General features: G+C 52.4%; 4 protein-coding genes and 1 pseudogene across 4 annotated transcripts, besides 14 other annotated features; all 5 read left to right on the top strand.

Moving 5' to 3' along the window:
• Positions 1–7,073: part of a sequence feature (areas not merged during assembly with more than two copies in the genome that could not be assigned to a particular haplotype) that runs on past the window's edge.
• On the top strand, positions 916–3,447 carry Tc00.1047053510483.210 (annotated as a pseudogene).
• Positions 3,531–3,616: a sequence feature (A-rich).
• Positions 4,257–5,093, top strand: Tc00.1047053510483.200 (uncharacterized protein; the record flags this gene model as incomplete). The annotated part of the gene is made up of 1 exon (XM_815371.1): positions 4,257–5,093. The coding sequence occupies one exon, from the start codon at positions 4,257–4,259 to the stop codon at positions 5,091–5,093; it is 837 nt and encodes a 278-aa protein (XP_820464.1).
• Positions 5,743–6,209: a mobile genetic element.
• Positions 5,895–5,916: a sequence feature (AT_rich).
• Tc00.1047053510483.190 (mucin TcMUCII, putative) lies at positions 7,005–7,631 on the top strand (the record flags this gene model as incomplete). The annotated part of the gene is made up of 1 exon (XM_815370.1): positions 7,005–7,631. The coding sequence occupies one exon, from the start codon at positions 7,005–7,007 to the stop codon at positions 7,629–7,631; it is 627 nt and encodes a 208-aa protein (XP_820463.1).
• Positions 7,074–7,104: a sequence feature (areas merged during assembly that could not be assigned to a particular haplotype. This can correspond to areas where the two haplotypes were merged or to regions with more than two copies in the genome that were merged during assembly.).
• Positions 7,105–7,408: a sequence feature (areas merged during assembly that could not be assigned to a particular haplotype. This can correspond to areas where the two haplotypes were merged or to regions with more than two copies in the genome that were merged during assembly.).
• Positions 7,409–7,415: a sequence feature (areas merged during assembly that could not be assigned to a particular haplotype. This can correspond to areas where the two haplotypes were merged or to regions with more than two copies in the genome that were merged during assembly.).
• Positions 7,416–19,397: part of a sequence feature (areas not merged during assembly with more than two copies in the genome that could not be assigned to a particular haplotype) that runs on past the window's edge.
• Positions 7,904–7,953: a microsatellite.
• On the top strand, positions 8,137–9,213 carry Tc00.1047053510483.180 (mucin-associated surface protein (MASP), putative; the record flags this gene model as incomplete). The annotated part of the gene is made up of 1 exon (XM_815369.1): positions 8,137–9,213. One exon carries the CDS (start codon positions 8,137–8,139, stop codon positions 9,211–9,213), a length of 1,077 nt encoding a protein of 358 aa, XP_820462.1.
• Positions 9,561–9,649: a sequence feature (A-rich).
• Positions 11,321–16,058: a mobile genetic element.
• Tc00.1047053510483.154 (mucin-associated surface protein (MASP), putative) lies at positions 16,990–18,369 on the top strand (the record flags this gene model as incomplete). Its single annotated transcript, XM_815381.1, has 1 exon — positions 16,990–18,369. The coding sequence occupies one exon, from the start codon at positions 16,990–16,992 to the stop codon at positions 18,367–18,369; it is 1,380 nt and encodes a 459-aa protein (XP_820474.1).
• Positions 17,378–17,550: a microsatellite.
• Positions 17,574–17,698: a microsatellite.
• Positions 18,597–18,803: a sequence feature (A-rich).

Below are 19,397 nucleotides of genomic sequence, written 5' to 3'. Positions count from 1 at the left end.
CGCTTCGGCTTTTTTTGTTGTTTTACTTGTGTTGTGGTTGAGTGCACCCATTCCACTGGCTGCGTGTGTGATGATATGAGTAATTTGCGTGTGTGCTATCCTTTTCTTTCTTCTATTTTCTTCTTTGAACTCTTGTGCCGCACAGCTGCTCTGCAAGTATATCCATTGACGCACGCACAAACAAACACACCATTATGCATACTCTGTAAAGTGGCGTGATTGCTGAGGACGCACGTAGAGGATTCTAGCTGCGACGTCCCTTGCGAGGAGGGAGGATGGGATCCTGCGATTTATTTTTTGACAACTTGCTGGCGTGCGGTCTATTGGGTGGTGTGGGTTGGGGTGCCTGGGACAATTATTGATTGCTTCTCGTCCGGCTGCTGCACGTGCCAATGTATGTCCTGTTCTGTGTATACTTTGGTCAGGGATCCTCCGGCTGTGTGGGGTGATGTGCGTTGGAGGGTGAGCAGTAAAACGACTGGCGACAGCGCGTGGGCTTTGCGAAGGACGGTCTTGTTCCCTTTTGCATTCTGCCGGTTGCTTTGCTGGGTTTGGGCGTCGCTCAGTGTGTGCTGACGCGTGACGAATAACGCACCCGCTGTGACTCCTGCTGCTGGTGGTGGTGGCGGTCACTGTGTGTTCCCGGTGCGCTGTTTTTTCCCCTCGTTCCGTGTTTTTGTGTGCGTGAGTTGTTGTTGTTGGGAGTGACTGCGGCGGGGATGATGGTGCCACTCACTGTGGATGGGTGGCGGTGCCCACTGTTCCCTTTTTTTGTATGTTTTCTCTCTATTTCTTTATTTTTTAACTTTTTAGATAAGCTAGGAAAGCAAGCAAACAAGCGCTAATCGCTACTGTGAAATTCGAAGGCACTGAAAGGACCAACAGCACACACACCGCCCACACACACATATTTATATGCTCTCACGTGTTGCTGCTGTCAAGGCACCCCGCACACACAACCGTCGCCGCGTGACCGGATCCAGCGGGAGGAGGAGGGAAGGAAGCGAGAGTGAGTGGCAGAGGCCCAACATGTCCCGGCGTGTGTTTACTTCGGCGGTGCTGCTCCTCCTCGTCGTGTTGATGTGCTGCGGCAGTGGTGGAGCTGCGCAAGGTGTCGAGCCAGCGTCAGTTGAGGGATCTTCACCGAGCCCATCTTTTGCTTGGAGAGATACAACAGGTGATGGAGAAGCAGTGAGTTTGCTACGTGTTCCCAGTCTTGTTGAGATGGATGATGGTCAAGTGTTTGCCGTTGCCGGGGCGGAGTTCACGGAAGCCGGCAAGAGCGGTTTTACTGGGATTGCCTCGGAGCTCCTAAAAGTGAATGAAAAGCAAAAAGAGGAGTTGGATAAAACCAAACTGAAGACACAAGTACTGGAGGAGTGCCCCTCTGAACAAGTCGAACGCCTCTGCCGTATAGCGGATCAGGCTGTTTCTCAGGGAGTGAAGAATTTACATGTGAGCCGACCAACAACAGTTGCGAAGGAAAGTGTTATTTACATGCTTGCTGGAAATTACAGTTGGACACTTAAAGCTGGCGATCAGGTTAGTGGTGCAGCTGACTGGGGACTTATGCTGGTGAAAGGTAACGTAAGTAACGAAGACAGTGGCAATGAAAAAAGAATTTACTGGAATGACAGTTACTTTATTCCGTGGAATTATAAAAACAAACAACACGAATCTTTGTTGCGGCTGATTGGCGGCGGTGGATCGGGCGTTAAGATGAATGACGGTACACTTGTGTTCCCATTGGAAGGGACGAGGAAGAAGACAAACCAGGATGGTGGCAACGAAAAGGATGGAAAGACCGTCTCACTGATCATATACTCCTCGGATACTAAACTTTGGACGCTGTCGAAGGGGATGTCTGCCGATGGCTGCAGTGATCCCTCCGTCGTGGAGTGGAAGGGAAAACTCATGATGATGACTGCGTGCGATGATGGCCGCCGCAGGGTGTACGAGTCCGGTGACAAGGGGAATTCGTGGACGGAGGCACTCGGGACACTCTCGCGCGTGTGGGGCAGCAAACAAAAGGGAAATGTGAGGCGCGTTGGAAGCGGTTTCATCACAGCGACTCTTGACGGTGTTGGCGGTGCTAAGAGAAACGTGATGCTCGTTACTCTGCCGGTGTATTCAAAGGAGGAAGGCAATGGAAAGGACGTACTCCATCTTTGGCTGACGGAAAATACACACATTGTTGATATCGGGCCGGTATCCGAGGAAGATGACGTTGCCGCCAGCTCCCTGTTGTACAAAAGTGAAACTAATAAGGAGCAGAAGGAGGAGTTGATTGCACTTTACGAGAAGAAGAAGGGCGGTGGGGAATCATCACTCGGTATGGTCTCTGTGCGTCTGACTGAGCAGCTGCAGCGTGTGAGGGAGGTGCTGGCGACATGGAAGGAAGTGGACGACCGTGTCTCCAAGCTGTGCGCCACTTTACTTGCACAGGTTACCTCAACTGGCACTGCCTGCAGTGCTGGTAAGATCACGGATGGGTTGGTTGGCTTTTTGTCCGGCAACTTCTCTGATACCACATGGAGGGACGAGTACCTCGGGGTGAACGCCACAGTAAAGAAAGGAAAGAAAGGAGAAGTGAATAGCACGGAGAAGGGTGTGAAGTTCCGGGGATCGTGGGCGGAGTGGCCCGTTGGCGAGCAGGGGTGAATCAGCTGTACCACTTTGCGAACTACAAATTCACTCTTGTGGCGACGGTGTCCATCCACGGTGAGCCTAAAAGTGGCAGCGTCCCTTTGATGGGTGTGCGTGCAGGTACTGACGGAGGAACAAAACTTATGGAGTTGTCGTACGACAGCGAAAAGAAGTGGCGGGTGCTGTGCGGTGACGGAAAGACCAAGAGGCTTAAAAGCACTTGGGAGCCGCAGACACAGTACCAGGTGGCCATTGTGCTACAGAACGGCACCCAGGGCTCCGTGTACGTCGATGGTCAGCGTGTGTGTGGGAGTGTGAAACGTGAATTGAAAAACACGGATTCGAAAGAGATCTCCCACTTCTATATTGGAGGGGATGGAGACAACACAAGAACCCAAGAAGGCGTGTCTGCGACCGTGTCGAACGTCCTGCTGTACAACCGCCCGTTAACATTTTCAGGTGAGAATGCCGATGTGGAAGAATATGCCGATTCACCATCGGAAGATCAACAATCAGCGGAAGCCAATTCTCCATCCGTGGAAGGGGAACAAATTGTGGCTCTCCTTGCAACGAAACCTTCTGATGCTCCAGAGGAACAAGCGGCCCTGCAGCGGCCTCGAAAAGAAAGTGAAGCACGGCAAATGACAACGGAGGGGAAGCCTGTCACCACACAGCAAGTGCCGACGGCCCCGGGCCTCAATGCCGTTGGAGGAGCAACGGGTGATGGCGGCAATGTTTACAGAAGCGGACTGCTGCCGCTGCTTCTTCTGCTGGGACTGTGGGGGTTTGCGGCTCTGTGAGGAGTGACTGGCTGCCGCGTGGGACAATTGCGGCCTTCCCTGCACAGAAGTACTTCCCCGGGAGCCAATGATTTTTAAAAATAATTTTTTTTGTGTGTGTTTGCGTTGTTTACTTTCTTTTTTTTAATACTTTAATTTTTTTCATTTTTTTTAATTTGTTTTTTTTTTTTAATTTCCCCCATCACTCCTCTTTTTGCTTTTGGGGCAATCACTGTGGACGTTTTTTTTCTTTTCTACTCTTCCCATTTAAATTGTTTCTTCTGCACTCTTCCTGCGAGGGGTGCCGTGTGTTTCCCGCCCAACTGCTCCGCTCGCACACCCACCGACACGCTCACGACGACGGCCCTGTGCGCCTCGCCTGCTGCACGCATGAGGAGGGGCCGCGACGAACGGCGCGCTGAGGGAGCCGTGACGTGTGGGCGTGCGACGAGGGCCTGTGGGGCGGAGCGCACATTTCTTCCCTCTTGTTTTGTTTTCGGCCAGGGCTGGCAGACACCCGCAGCGCCACACACACAGCCACACCCTGCCGCCGTGTTTTTTGTTTTCTTTCTTTTTTTGTTTTTTGTGGATTTGTGTGTGCTGCCACCGTGCGTGATTGTTGAGGTTGGGTCCGTACCGCATGTATTGCTGCCATCCAGCTGTGCTTCCTGCCGAGTTGATGTGCCTCCCTGTGCTCCTTCTTCTTTTCCAACAGACGCCCACACACATAAGTATTTGCACTGTGCTCCGCAGCGAGGCCTTGGCGACTGCGGGACGTTGGCTTGCGTTCCGTGCTGAAATGATAACGCTGCTCGATGGCTTCCTCTGACGATGACAGTCGCTGTGTTCTCGGTACACATCCACACGCTCCTCCGTCTCTCTGTGGGAGTGAGTGCGGCAGCAGCGTGGTCTATGGCAGCGGCTGTTGGTGCTGCGGAGAGGGACGAGGCGCTGAGGAACAAGAGATCGAACCTGCTGGACGAGATTACGATGGCGGATGAGAGCTGTTTCGTTGCCTTTGCTTCATACATTGATAAGAGTGCGCCGTGTCGCCACCTGACGGGATGCCTGCACTCGGCACCCTTCGAGGCATTGTGTTCTTTCATTCAGTGTGATGTCACAATCATGATGGCAGCACCTTCCCTCACCGGCTCTGAGTGTGACAATACGAATGACGGCAAAGAGAGCGATGAGGATTGTGGTGACGACTTGCACCGAGGGGTGGATTATCTGCGTGTCTTTGTACACGAATACCAGGAGGGTTTGAATGCCGTCTCCACAATTCCCGGCCTTGCGCAACCGTTGGCTTTCGCGCTGTCACCCGCCGTAATTAGTGTCCCATGCGTTGAGGCTGATCCACTTGCCGTGGAGTTCACGCAGCAGCTCTCGAGTGTTTGTGCTGCCAATCCCGCGTTGGCCCTTTCGCATGTATCTCAGCGTTGCCTGGCGGATGATTTGATGTCTGTGTTGTCCAGGCCGCCGCCTCCGGTTTTATATTGGTGCCCAATAAGAAACACTTTGCGTTGCGGTGGATGTTTATTTGCGTGGCCGTCGATGCACGTGACGATGCTCAACGGGTGTGTCTTTTGTTTGGCTGGCACGAGGGAGACTTCGGTGTGTGCCGACGCCTCCGCGAAAGTCTTCGTCGACGGATCGAGACGAAAATGAGGGAGGTCTGTCCGCCGCATCTCACAAGGCAGCTGCGGGGCACTCCGGACGCACAGAGTGAATGGATGGATGCCGCGCAGCTGGGGAGACCAGTTGTCTTCCCCGCCCTTCGTTGCCTGTGGAATCGATAATCCACAGCGTCACTGCCAGCTGCATTTTACTGCTGGGGATCGACTGTTCCGAAGTTGCCCGTCTGATGTGAATCGCAGCGTCAGTGCAGGAAGACACTTTCACGCATTGCGAGTAGTTGCCCCAGTCTGGAGCTCATCAATCTTACGGCGGGGAGCAATGCATCTTGGTGGCCGGTGACGTTCAGGCGAGTGTGTTTCACTTCACCCGCCTCGTATTTGTGAGGGACACTGCGCATCGACCCTCCCCAACAGTCCCAGCACCTTCACTTTACCCCGCTGCTCGCTGCCCTCTGCTGACGGTACAGTTGTTTGGCTCCGCCAATAATGCACTCGTGAAACGTCCTCTCCGCACGCTGCAGGATTATTGCCGTGGAGGAGTTGGCGGCATATGGTGCGGGTGTGGCGTCGACGGAGTCATTCACGCATTGTCTTAGAAACATGACTTTGAGTCGTGTCAGTCACGCCGTGTTTCCCTTTTTTCTTGCTGGGAGTCTTGTGGGTGTGTTTGAGCCTCTTTTAGGAGCCTGCGTAGAGAATGATCGCGGGAGAGCTGGCTGCCTTAATGAATGTGTATATATACCCTGACAAAACGAATATACACTTCTGCACGACACTTTTCTGCCGTATGAGTTTTGGGAGGCCACGACTTTAGGGAGCCGACAGAGGCCGGATAATTTTTATTTTTATTTTTACCATCGCACCCGCCCCCTTTTAATTCCCACCACGCGGCGTGGTCTTGTGGCTGCAGGACCCCAAAAGTCAGCCACGTCGTAAGTAATACATAAATACATGTATCCTACCCGAATAGAGTGAGCGGGCCACGCTTGTGGCTGACGGATGGTGTATAAACATACAGTCACCTGGTGCTGAACTTTGAGGATGTGGTGAATCCACTCTTATTCCGTTGATCCCTTACTTATTTCCATCTTTTTTGGTTTCTATTATTGAGAAACGCAGAACCTGGCCAGCGGCTCAGAAGATTATTCTTTATTGCAGCACTTTACCAGCGAAAGGCAGGAACGACTGACACCGAATTATTGGCTGCACCAACACAAGAAACATTCACGAGAGGAAAAAATAAATAATTGCGCACCCCGCAGAAATCCCCAACACACGATCCAGGCATTAAGATTTACCCTCCGCAAAAACAAAACAACGCATGCAGGCATCTGCCAGTATCCAAACAGGAACACAAATAAATGGTTTCCTGCACTCTTCTATTCCCTGGGCTTATTTTCACGTATGCGTGCTGCTGCTGCGGTGGTGGTGCCGGGCCTGCATGAAGTGGTGTGCGCTGAATATGAACGAAGGCCGATGGTAACTGAACTGTTTTTGTGATGAATATTGGCTGCGCTCCCGTGGACCAACAATCCGCGTGGTGTGCGGGGATCTCCCTTTTTTATTGTTACTTTGCTTTTGTGTTGCTGTGTGCACTGCGCCTTCTCTTGTGTGTGTGTACTCTCCGTGAGGGGTGCCGACACGACGGACTGCTCTCGCCGTATGTGCATGCGGTGGAGCCTTGTGTGCCGCTCCTGTTTGCTTCTTCCTCCTCCATCTGTGTGTTGGTGTTGCGGCAGGGCTGTGTGTGTGTGTGCCTGCTGCCGTGGATTGGAGTGTGTGTCGTGCGTGGTGTGCGGCGTACGGTGCATGCCTGGCTGCTGCCCTCTCCTCATGTGGTGTGCCCTCTGTGTGTGTCTGCCGCACCTCTCGTCTCCCCTGCTGCTCTCCATTTCCCTCACTGTGCGGATCAGCTCCACACCACTGAACGACCACACTCACGATGACGACGTGCCGTCTGCTGTGCGCCCTGTTGGTGCTCGCCCTGTGCTGCTGCCCGTCCGCGTGCGTGACGGCGGCAGGGAGTGGAGTTAAAGAAGAAAGATCTGAAAAGGGTTCTAATCTGGAGGATAATCGGACGGAGGAACCAAAGCAGGTAACGGAATTGCCTATTAAAGCTTCTCCTTCGCCAGAGACGAAAAAGGAGAAAAAGGGGACGGAGCACGCAGGAAATACGGTGCTTCATACGTCACAGACAACTGGTACAATGCAAGAGGCGGCAGAACCACAAAGTAATCTCAATAAGACAAAGGAAGAAGATGATGGAAAATCTACTGAGGAACGAACAGAAAATACTAATACCGATAAGGCAAATGAACAAAATGAGAAACCAAATGCAATAAATACGACGACCACGACTACAACAATGGCACCAACTACTACCACCACGACCACCACTACAACACAGGCACCAATTGGTAAGGCCACAACTACAGAGACTCCAACCACGACGACCACCCGCGCACCGTCACGTCTTCGCGAAGTCGACAGCAGCCTCAGCAGCTCTGCGTGGGTGTGTGCCCCGCTGCTGCTCGCCGCATCCGCGCTGGCGTACACCACTCTGGGCTGAAGAGGTGTATGTGGGCTGTGCGTGCCAGCACTCAACTGCGGGATTTTTGCGCGTCTACTGTGGTCTGATGTAAATAAATAAGAGAAAATAATGATTGTGTTTTGCTTCATTTGCTTTCGCTTCCCTGCTGTGTGCTCCGCGTTGCTGCTCCCTGTATCCGTCACGTTGAACGCATCCCAGACACACTCATATTCATGGCACACACAGGATTGCTTAATTGGGCACATAATTGTGGATGGGCGCATGTGCACAGAATCCATTTGGTGTTGCTGTTTGTTTTCTTTTGCTTTGTTTTTACTTGTTTAGTGTTTTATTACTGTTTAATTGCTGCGGGGCATTGTACGTTTTTCTCTCCCACTGTTTCCCTCTGTCTCATGGTGTGTGCTCTATTGCTGTTATCATTTGCTATTCTGCGTGGCTGTGTGACTTGTCTCTCCTTTTGCTTTCACTCTGCGTTGACGCGTTGTTAGTTTGTGCTGAAGGCTACACGCAAGTGACAGGAGTGATGGCGATGATGATGACTGGCCGTGTGCTGCTGGTGTGTGCCCTCTGCGTGCTGTGGTGCGGTGCCGGCAGTAGATGTGATGAAGGGGAGGATACGGCAATTGTTGTCGTTTCTCCTGTTGGTCGTTCGAATGACGGTAATGGCGGGCCGGGACCAGCACCACCTTCACCGACAGGAATAGGCACATCAGGTCCACTACCAATGGTACCAGAAAGTGAAGTATCACAAGAAAGGATTCCGGGAGCATATTCGGAAGGAAGGGGAGAAAAAAATTATCAAAACGAAGATGGAGTACAGGAAAACGTTGCAGAAGATGTTGAAAATTCAAGAAATCACGAAAGGCTTTCAGAGCAGTCAACGCAAAAAGAATCTCAAGAAGAAACTCCAGAAGAAGAAAAGGAAAAAGATGCGTATCCACCAGCAGAGGAAGTAGTAAAAGGGACACAACAGTCACTATCGCAAAAACCACCGCCACAACAATTGCAGGTACAAACAACAGCACCGACAGAAGGAGGAGGCCCAACTGCACCAACAGGGCCAGCGCGACCACCAGCACCCGCAGAACCGTCATCAAGGAATGGAAGTCGAACAATAGAACCAACAGATTCACGGAATCCATCACAAGAATCGCATGATAAGTCACTGTTACAAACCAAAACGGAGTCCAGTGCACCTGAGCCGCCATTAAAAGATGCTTTCTCAGAGCAACATGGTCAAGAAACAACCACACCGGATTCGATGCTGAATGCATCTGCGGGAAGTCAAGCGAGAAATACAGCACCATCCACTTCTACAAGTGGCAGTGGTGAAGCCGAGAGTGAGGCTGATGAGAATGATGCTCAACGGCCCAACCCTAACAAATCACACGACGACTCCGATTCTCGCAAAACCAAAGTTTCCACAACAATGAGTGAGGCAACAACACAAAAAACAGAAACAATCGCCGCCGCCCAAACAAATCACACCGCAAATACGGACGACAGTGATGGCAGCACCGCGGTCTCCCACACCACCTCCCCTCTTTTGCTTCTTCTTCTTGTTGCGTGTGCGGCTGCTGCTGCGGTGGTGACCGCGTGAGAGTGAGGGAGAGAGCCGTGCACCGCCCGCACACACACTCGTCCTTCACTCTCTCTGTGTGTTTGTCCCCTTGCATGGACTCTCGCCCTCACCTCACCCCACGAGGCACACACATAATGTGCCCATTGTATATATGCATGCACACCCATGCAGGCCCGTTGGTGCTCTCTTTTGCACGACACGCACCGCTGCCGTCCTGCCTGGCTGCATGGGCGGAGCACCGTAACTGTTTCTGTTTTGTTTTTATTGCATTGAGTGGGCGACCTCTCTCTCTCTCCCTCTGTGTGTGTGTTTTGCTTTACGGGAGTAATGAGAGTGTGTGTGCGCTGGTCGTCCCACGCTTCGGCTTTTTGTTTTTCTTCTTTTATTGTTTTAATTTTTTTAATTTTTTTTCTGTCTGTTTCAAAATTCTTTTTTCATTTTTTTTTTTTTTTTTGCTTTTGGGGCAATCACCGTGTATGTTTTTTTTTCTTTTTACGTGTTTATTTCACGCGCCGGCAGTTCCTTCGGTGTCGGCCTCGTGAGCATTTCTTTTCCCTCCTGATGATTTCTTTTCTTTTGCTGCGCTCACTCCCCCGATGGAGTGACGCGACTGCCGTCATGTCTGCGTGCTTCTCTCAGTCCCCACACACGAGTGACTGTGCTCTGCGGGCCGCACTCACGCGCCGATGAGAGGGCTGAGGGGAGCAGCAACACGCGGATGACCCCATGAAATATAAACGATGTGCGGACACACGGAGGGTCGGACGGTCGAAGCACACGCAACCATCTTTTTAATTTTCTTTTCGGGCAAAATACATACAGACAGTTTGGTGTGGCCACACGGCAGCCGGCTGCCTTTTGTTAATTTGTGTGGAACAGTAATGGACGATTTCTCTCTTTTATTTATAATTATTTTGTGTGGTGGGGTTTGTGTAAGTTGAAGGGGAAAGCTTTTTTGTTTTAAATAAATCTTGTGTGAGTTGCCGCTGCTTGGGCTGCGGTGCAGTCATGAGTTTGAGCGGTCTTCTTCTTGTTGCTTCCGCCACGCACCTCCGCTGTACATTTTGTGCGTCTCTCCACACACTCTGCTTCCATTTTTCTACTTCTTTGCTCTGTGTTTCTGCAGGCACACACAACCACACACACACAAGATGCACATTGCTGTGGATTTGAATGCTTCTTTTGCAGTGCATGCTGGCAGTTCGCTCTTGTGCGTGTCGGCCGCTGGGAGTGCTGGAGATGTATCTGGTGATGCGGATGCGGTGGTTGTGCCGGTGGATGTGTCGTGTGCTCCGAGTGACGGCAGCCTGAGCTATCGCGTGCGTGGGCGTTTGGGCGTGAAGGAATTGTTCTGCTGCCGGTGCTGAGGCTCAGCATGAGAATTACACTTTCAGTGGCTTTGGTGTGCGCATGCACGGGAGGAATGGTGAGCTGGGTGCTGTGTGCCATGTGGCCAGTGCGGTGCACACATGTAGCAACTGTGCTGCCAGCTGTGCAACGGAAAGAGGAAGGGGCCACCGCTGCCTTCACGATGAATTTGACGACGCATAAATACGCCGGCCCTATGAATTGTGGTGGCGTCAATTTTCCCCGATGGAACCATCCATCCGCCTGCACGGAGCAGCGATGCTGACCGGACGGGCATCCGTCAGTTGCCGCCACCCCGTGAAGGGAGGATGACACAAAATCTGGTGGGACAACTGTGCCGCAAGTGAATGCTGAGCCGTCACGTCAGAACGAGGATTGGCGACAGTCTGCGGCGGCTGACGGACCCAACATCGTCGATCGGAGTCCCGCATCCAACACGGCGACCAACACGTGTGGGAAAAAGCCTCGCATTGCCACCGATCCGAAAGAAAACGTGGCTCCGACACCACCCAAGAGGAAGCCTAGCATTGCCATGAGTCGGAACATAGAAATGGATCCGAATGCATTTGAGACGAACAATGCGCCCGCAACCGCGTTGACGAAGGCAGTGGGCTCGAAGGATGCCCGTAAGATTGAAGCCGTTGACGGCAGCGGCGAGCGCGTTCCTGGGAAAATTTCGGGAGGAATGAATGGTCACAACGTCCCCGGAACACCAAAAACGCATCAAGAAATGTGACGTTGCACGATCTGGAGCGGCCCCTGGCTCAGCCGGCCACCTCAACGTGGTGCCAGGGTCTAGTACTCTTTGCTAGAGAGGAAGCTAAGCGCCTGCTGCCCATCCGCTGCACGCGGAGATGGAGGAGGCGCCGCACAAACGGGTCAGAAGGGCACCAGATGGAGCCATTTACATGGTTGCCCGCGGAGCGGTATTTCTATCCGCTGCTGAATTCCATCGGCGCTTATCAGCGCTACACATACCGTTTGCGTGCCGTATGTGACGCGCAACGACAAAAGCTACTGCTAAGCGGAGAAATTGGGCAGAACCCAGGCCCCATAGCAGTACTCCAGATGAACGTTTCTTGCCTCACGCCGTCAAAACTCGCAACATTAATGGCGCAAGGAGCAGACATAATAGCCATTCAGGAGACTTGGAAGTCGTCAGAGCAGATCGCCAGCATGCACACTGGAGATTATGTGCTCTATGCACAGTCGCGCATCGGCAAGGGAGGCGGTGTGGCGGTGCTGGTGCGGAAAACTCTCCGCTCCAAGCGTATACCCCTCACCATCCCCCAGCATGACACCAGCCATGAAGTGGTGGTGGTCCAGGTTGCTCTGGACCAGAACCGTGATCTTATTGTAGCGAGTGCCTATATGAGACCACCACCGCAAGTAACGCAATCCTTCAGGCGGTTAGTAAACTGCCTTCCAGCCTCGTCGCCGCTCCTGCTGTGCGGGGATTTCAACATGCATCACCCACAGTGGGAGCCATTCTTGGAGACTTCTCCAAGCGAGGTTGCTGCAGAATTTTTAGAACTGTGCACGGATGCGGGACTCACCTTGGTTAACACCCCTGGTGAGATCACGTATGCCCGTGGCACAAGAGAACGATCCTGTATCGATCTGACATGTTCAAAGCATTTGACTGTGTCGGATTGGTCAGCTTCTGTGTCGCCGCTTAGTGATCATTATATGCTGACATTCACGCTGCATCAGGCATTTAAGGATACCATACCTTCGGCACCTAGGATATTCCACAGTTGGGGGAAGTGCAAGTGGGATTTATTCATTAAGGACTTCGACGCACAACTTCCGGCATATGACTATAAAAAGCAGTCCACCGGCATTAAGGCCTTCACGAGAGCGCTTATAACTTCGTATCGACGACATTGCCCCCGCGGCATGCACAAGGACGGTCCCAGGCTTTGGGACGACACTCTCATGGAGGCAGAGCGGATTGCTACGGACAGCAAGGCCCGCTATCTACAGTTACCGACGCCCGACCGTGAGGCAGACATGCAACGGACAAGGAGTCAATTCTTCCTCCTACTCCGAGAGCGCTTGCGCAACACGTATCTACGCCGCATCAGCAAGTTAAATCCAGGCGAGCCACTCGCTTGGAAATACATTTCCGGACGAAAAAAGGCATCACTTCCATCTCCCACATCAATTTTATTAGGAGATGGTCAACACACTTATAAAACAGCAAGGAGAGCAGCGAATGCTCTCAATCGCATCTTTCTTCCATTTCACCCCTCTCACAAGGCAGTTAGGTTTTCCAAAGGCATCAACAGACAGAGTGCATCTTTGAACATTAACGCTTCTTTTCTTTTTGGGCAGCAGAACAACAACGAGTCTGCTGCCTCATTTACTTCAGGTTCTTCACTCTCATCTAGTTCTGAGCCACAGGATAAAAACGAAGCTGCCACCACATCCGGTTTAGTTGCTCATCTTCACTCCCCTCTTGATGCACCTTTTAATCGTACGGAACTGCTTGCTGCGCTACGTAATACGCCGTATGGCAAGGCCCCCGGACCGGATGAAGTCTACAGTGAGGCACTGCGACATATTTCGTCAAAGGGCCTCCGATTCCTTCTTCGCTGCATTAACCACAGCTGGACGACCGGTACGATTCCGGCTGAGTGGAGACGCGCTACCATCGTTCCACTCTTAAAACCCGGTAAGTCGCCGGAACTGTTTGAGTCATATCGACCCATCAGCCTTACTTCCATTGTGAGTAAGGTTGCTGAGAAAATGGTACTGAAGAGATTGCTTTGGGTGTGGACGCCGCACCCCCACCAGTATGCATATCGTAGTATGCGTACCACGACGATGCAGCTGGCACACCTGATACACGAAGTGGAGCATAATAGAAATCATTATTTCCAAGTGAACCTTCCCAAGAAGAGCGGTGTTGGCAATCAACTCCACTACAGACCCCATCGGACCCTGCTGGTGCTGGTTGATTTCAGCAGGGCTTTTGACTCCATAGATCATCGAGTCCTCAGTCGCTTGCTGGCTAATATTCCGGGGGTGAATTGTAGAGGGTGGCTTAGAAACTTTCTATGTGGTCGCTACGCGAAGACACGAGTTGGCCACAGACACAGCGATCGGCGTCCCATGCTGCGAGGAGTTCCTCAGGGGTCCGTGCTGGGACCGTATTTGTTCTCCCTTTACGCACACCCACTTCTCAGTCTGCTGAACAGCTTTGCGGGTGTCACAGCAGACATGTATGCGGACGACCTCTCTATTATCGTTAAGGGGCAGTCCCGGGAAGACGCCATTCCCACTGCCAACATGGTTCTTCAAAAGCTGCATGCGTGGAGTCAGGAAAATGGCCTGGCCATCAACCCGTCAAAGCGTGAAGCTGCTTGGTTCACACTCTCCACGCACACGGAATCAGATTATGATCGTGAAGGAAAGTGGCCCCTGGTAGTGGCTGGATGTCAAATCCCAGTCATGACCATGGGGGCATCGCGAACTACGAAGCTTCTCGGCATGGATCTCGATCCACGACTGACGCTAAATGTGGCGGCCACCAAGCAATGCGCTGCCACTTCGCAACGGATATCGCAGCTACGCTGCATAGCGCACAAAGAGGCGGGACCATCTCCACATGACCTACGCACGTTCGTCATTGGATACGGTGCTTCCAAATTACGCTATGGCAGCGAGCTCATATGGGCAGCAGCGACGGATTCGGCGAAGAATGAGATGCAGAAGACGTACGCAACTCTGGCACGCATTGCCAGCGGAGTTCCGAGCACTGTCGGCCCGGAATCCGCGCTACTGGAGGCTAATATGCCGCCGCTCCACGTCCTTTGCCTGAGCGCACGGCTCTCGATATTTGAGAACACACGCGCATGTCAGATGGACTGGATGCGGAGACCCCCGCCTGAGCCACCGCCTCGCGCCGGATTCCGCATCTCGCCATTATCTCGGGACGAGCTATGTGCCTTCGTAGACGCATACGCAAAGGACTATGGCATCACCGAGAGCTCACCACGCGAAGAGCGGTTCTTTCGCAGCTCCATTCCTCCCTGGTTTGCGGCCTCCGCTCGCCGGGTCACCATCGGTGTGGAACTTCCGATAGACCACTCAATAACTGACGAAGAAGAGCTGGTACGGGAAAAGCGCAGAGTCAGCGAAGAGGCTCTGGCGCTGCACAGCCATCGTTCGTGGATACTTGCGACCGATGGCGGTGTCGACGTTCCCAAGTCAGCAGGGGTTGGAATACTGCTTTCATCCCTCAACTCATCGGAGATAATAGAAAAGGCCAGCATAAACTGCGGTGCACGCCCATGCAGCTACAGGACGGAATCCCGTGCGCTGCTTCTAGCCCTGGAGAAGCTGATGATCCCTCGTATCCAACACAGGCGTAAAACCCTGCTTGTGGTTACGGACAGTCAGTCTCTTCTAGCGGCTCTAAACAAGGGCCCGCTCAGTCAGACAGACTGGACAGAGGATCAGATCTGGCAGCGTCTCCTGACACTGACGTGTGCTGGCTGGTCCGTGCACCTGCAGTTTTGTTACGGACATTGTGGAGTACATGCTAACGAGCTTGCAGATCAGTATGCGACGCAGACTATGGAAAGTGGACAATACACGGAGCAAGGAATCGCACCTTTATGGCATACGGATCTGCTGACATGTTTTACTGCCCAGCTCACCAACAAGTGGCGTGGTACCATTCGTCAAGACACTCATCGCTACTTGCTTTGCGGCACAAGGCCATCCGATCTCAGCGGTAAGGACCTGATCACTCAGGAAGTTCTACACCGTCAGGAACTGGTTCACCTCGCAAGGGCAAGGTGCGGGGAATCTGAGCTCTGGGGTCGACTATACTGGGCTGTGAGAGATTGCACGAACCAATGCCGATTCTGCAACATCTCACCGGAACAGTCTGCATATATGCGCTCTAACAACGATCCAACCGCACCGGGGACGGACACTGTTCCCCCGTCGGCGAGGGAGGAAGACGTCCCTCCAGTAAGGGGACGGACCCTCACACGCCGTCGGAAGGAGAAATGTCCGCACTGTGATTCTACATTGACGGGATTCTCGGGTCTCGTCAGTCACTGTCGGTCATTTCACCCGGAACATCCTCCACCGCTTCCCGAGCTCAAATGTGATTTCTGTGACATGGTTTTCCCCACACGGAGAAGCACCGCACCGCACAGAAATCGCTGCGCACACAACCCAGACGCCACACGGCATCGAAACAGCAGTGCCAGGAGGCGATCTCTGCTGCCGCAGGATCAGCCAGCTTCCACAAGCACGCCAATTGGCCCGCAGGAAATCTTGCACCATCTGCTTCTAGAATGTCCAGGCGCCTTGGCTGTGCGTCGACGGCTGGGCATTGAACAGGACCTTCGCCTCGGAAAGTTCTCTCAATGGCAGCTGCCTCATAGTAGGAAACTCATTTTGCTGCTCGACCACCTCTTCGGCACTCAGATGGCATTGTATAGCTAGACATGCCGGTAAGAGTAGGAAAAAAAATATAATGACATCATTACGTCCAATACCACCGATGTGTACGGGCGATGGGACTGTATCCATGGTCCTCGAGCACACGCCCCGCCACTAAGGAGCCCACAAACAGCGATGCGTGCAGCAGCGCCACACAGACCACATCTTCTTTAAACAAAAAAAAGATCTAAGAGAGTAGAGACGTCTGGTTCGAAGGTGACTTGTCCTTGCCGACGGTGAGCAGCGGCGAACGTATCACCTCGTGTGTGGAAACACCACTGCTGCTTCTGCTTTTGGGACTGTGTGTGGTTGTGGCAGTGTTCTGAGCCACGGAGTGTGGATTTGCGACTTCTCACGGAGAATATTTGCCGCGTTCCCTGCGGGCTTTCTTTTTTTGATGTTCTTTTTAATGCTGTTTACATGGAACAATGGGAGTACCTTTTTCTTTAGTTTTACTTAATGGTCGGTTGCTGCGCACCGTCATGAGCGAATTGTTTTCCCTCTTGATTGCTTCTGTTGCCCACACGCGGTACAGGCCCCACGTCTGTGCGCTCCACGGACGACACAAAAGGAGGAGTGGAGAGACAGACCGGATGCCGCATGAAATGTGAGGGATGTTGTGTGGGCTTGTGGAACAGTAATAATTTTTTCCTTGTGCAGGCACTGTACGCATGTACATATAAACACAGTCCTGCTTTGCTGCATGGCGTATGAAATGATGATTCTGCTGAAGTGTATTTTTTTTGGAGGAGGAGACTCCTGTTGGGCACTCAACTACTCTTTTTCGTTTTGGTATTGCTTTTTTACTTCTGGTGTGCGGGTCGGTGTGCATTCCTCTGCAGGGCTGCTGCCGTTGTTTACGGTGCGTGTTATTTTGTGACTTGTCTCTGCCTTTTGCTTTCACTCTGCGTTGAAGTGTTGTTAGTTTGTGCTGAAGGCTACACGCAAGTGACAGGAGTGATGATGATGATGATGACTGGCCGTGTGCTGCTGGTGTGTGCCCTCTGCGTGCTGTGGTGCGGTGCCGGTAGGGTTTATGCGAGGAACCCTGACAACAATTCACTGGGCGGCTACATGGCGTCGAGAGGGTTTGGAAGGAATACGTCGTTTTTGTCAAACGGATCTATTAAAAACTTATCCACACCGCTTTTGCTGTCAGCATCGTTTATCTCTGCTATGCAAGCCGAAGCTCGTGAAGAAGTTTCTTCTCCAGGAGTTACTAATTTACCTTTAAGTGGAGCCACGGGTCTTAGTCCTGCTTTTTCCGATCGTGGTGCCTCCATTCCCCGTCCCACTGTTCCCGGTCTTCGTGCTGCTATTCCCGGTGTTGATGTTCCCAGTGATGGCCCTGGTGCTATTCCTGCTCCTGTTCGTGCTGCTGATGCTCCTATTCCTGGTGTTGCTGTTTCCAGTGATGGTGCTGCTGCTTTTTCCAGTCTTGGTGCTGCCGCTGCTGGTCCTGGTCCTCTTCGTGATCCTGCTTTTCCCGGTCCTGATGCTAATATTCCTGGTTCTGTTGCTCCCGGTCATGGTACTCCTATTCATGGTACTGCTGGTCCCGGTGCTGCTGCTTTTTCCAGTCTTGGTACTCCTATTCATGATGCTGCTGATCCCGGTGCTGCCATTCCTGGTGCTATTCCTGGCCCTGGTTCTGCTCGTGGTGCTGCTGGTCATCGTCCTGTTGGTCCCGGTCATGGTCCCGGTATTCCTGGTCATGGTCCTGCGGGCGCTGGTGATGGTCCTGCTTTTTCCGGTCTTGTTCCTGCTGTTCCCGGTGCTGGCCATTCTGTTGGTGGTGGAAGTGAACCTCCGGACTCTCGCTCTGCCGTTATTTCCTCAAGTCAAGGTGGCAATGGAAAAACAGCCCCGGTCAGTGTTTCATCCGATGAGCGGATTGCATCCCCAGAAGAAGTTTTGGCACAAAAGGAAACAGGGAGTCAGGGCACCTCTTCGCCCGAAGGACAGCCAACGGTGTCATCCAACACTGAAAAGCAAAGAAACAATTCTGCCTCAGCAGGGGGTCACAGTCTTGGCCACGACGCCGCGGGAGACGAACTCCAAGACTCTTTGGAAGAACAACAGAAAAATGACCATTCACAAACGAACGAGACAAAAAAATCATCAGGGGACCAAAATACAGAATCCCAACGCAGTGGAGGAGCACTCTCGGAAGTATCCAACACAACAACGCATGGGATAAAAACTCAACAGCCAAAGACAAATTCAGCAAATGAGAAGAACTACAGTCAAAACACGGATGCAACCCACACCACCTCCCCTCTTTTGCTTCTTCTTCTTCTTGTTGCGTGTGCGGCTGCGGCTGCGGTGGTGGCCGCGTGAGAGTGAGGGAGAGAGAGCCGTGCACCGCCCGCACACACACTCGTCCTTCTCTCTGTGTGTGTGTGTCCCCTTGCATGGACTCTCGCCCTCACCTCACCCCACGAGGCACACACATAATGTGCCCATTGTATATATGCATGCACACCCATGCAGGCCCGTTGGTGCTCTCTTTTGCACGACACGCACCGCTGCCGTCCTGCCTGGCTGCATGGGCGGAGCACCGTAACTGTTTCTGTTTTTTCTCCGCTTACGATTGTTGTAATTGTTTTTAATTTTTCTTTGCTGTTTGCTTTGAAATATTTTGAACGTTTTTTTTTGTTTTTCTGTTTGAGCGATTTCGTTCTTCATTTCTTTTATTTTATTCCCTGTTTTTTGAGTTTGTTTTTACTTTTTATTGTTCTTTTCTCTCATTTCTCTTTTCTTTTTTTTCTTTTGGGGCAATCACTATGGACGTTTTTTTTATTTTCTACTCTTCCCTCTTTTAATTGTTTCTTCTGCACTATTACTGTGAGGGGTGCCGTGTGTTTCCCGCCCAACTGCTCCACTCGCACACCCACCGACACGCTCATGACGACGGCCCTGTGCGCCTCGCCTGCTGCACGCATGAGGAGGGGCCGCGACGAACGGCGCGCTGAGGGAGCCGTGACGTGTGGGCGTGCGACGAGGGCCTGTGGGGCGGAGCACACATTTCTTCCCTCTTGTTTTGTTTTCTTTGCGGCCAGGGCGGGCAGACACCCGCAGCGCCACACACACAGCCACACCCTGCCGCCGTGTTTTTCTTTAAGGATTGTTTTGTTTTTTTGTTCTTGTGTGGATGTGAGTGCGTTGCCACCGTGCGTGATTGTTGATGTCGGGGCCGTGCCACATTTCTCGCTGCTGTGTTGATGTGCCTCCCTGTGCTCCTCTTCTCTTCTGCTCCTCCAGCACACACACATACTTAGTTGCGCAGTGCTCTGCAGGAATGTCTTGGCGACGGTGGGACGTTGGCCTGCATCCCGTGCTGACATAGTATGGTCGCTGCGTGTCTA

Source organism: Trypanosoma cruzi, genomic scaffold (assembly GCF_000209065.1).
Source record: "Trypanosoma cruzi strain CL Brener 1047053516763 genomic scaffold, whole genome shotgun sequence".
Taxonomy (NCBI): Eukaryota; Euglenozoa; class Kinetoplastea; order Trypanosomatida; family Trypanosomatidae; genus Trypanosoma; species Trypanosoma cruzi.
Note: the sequence above shows the minus strand (reverse complement) of the source record. Positions and strands in the feature narration are given on the sequence as shown.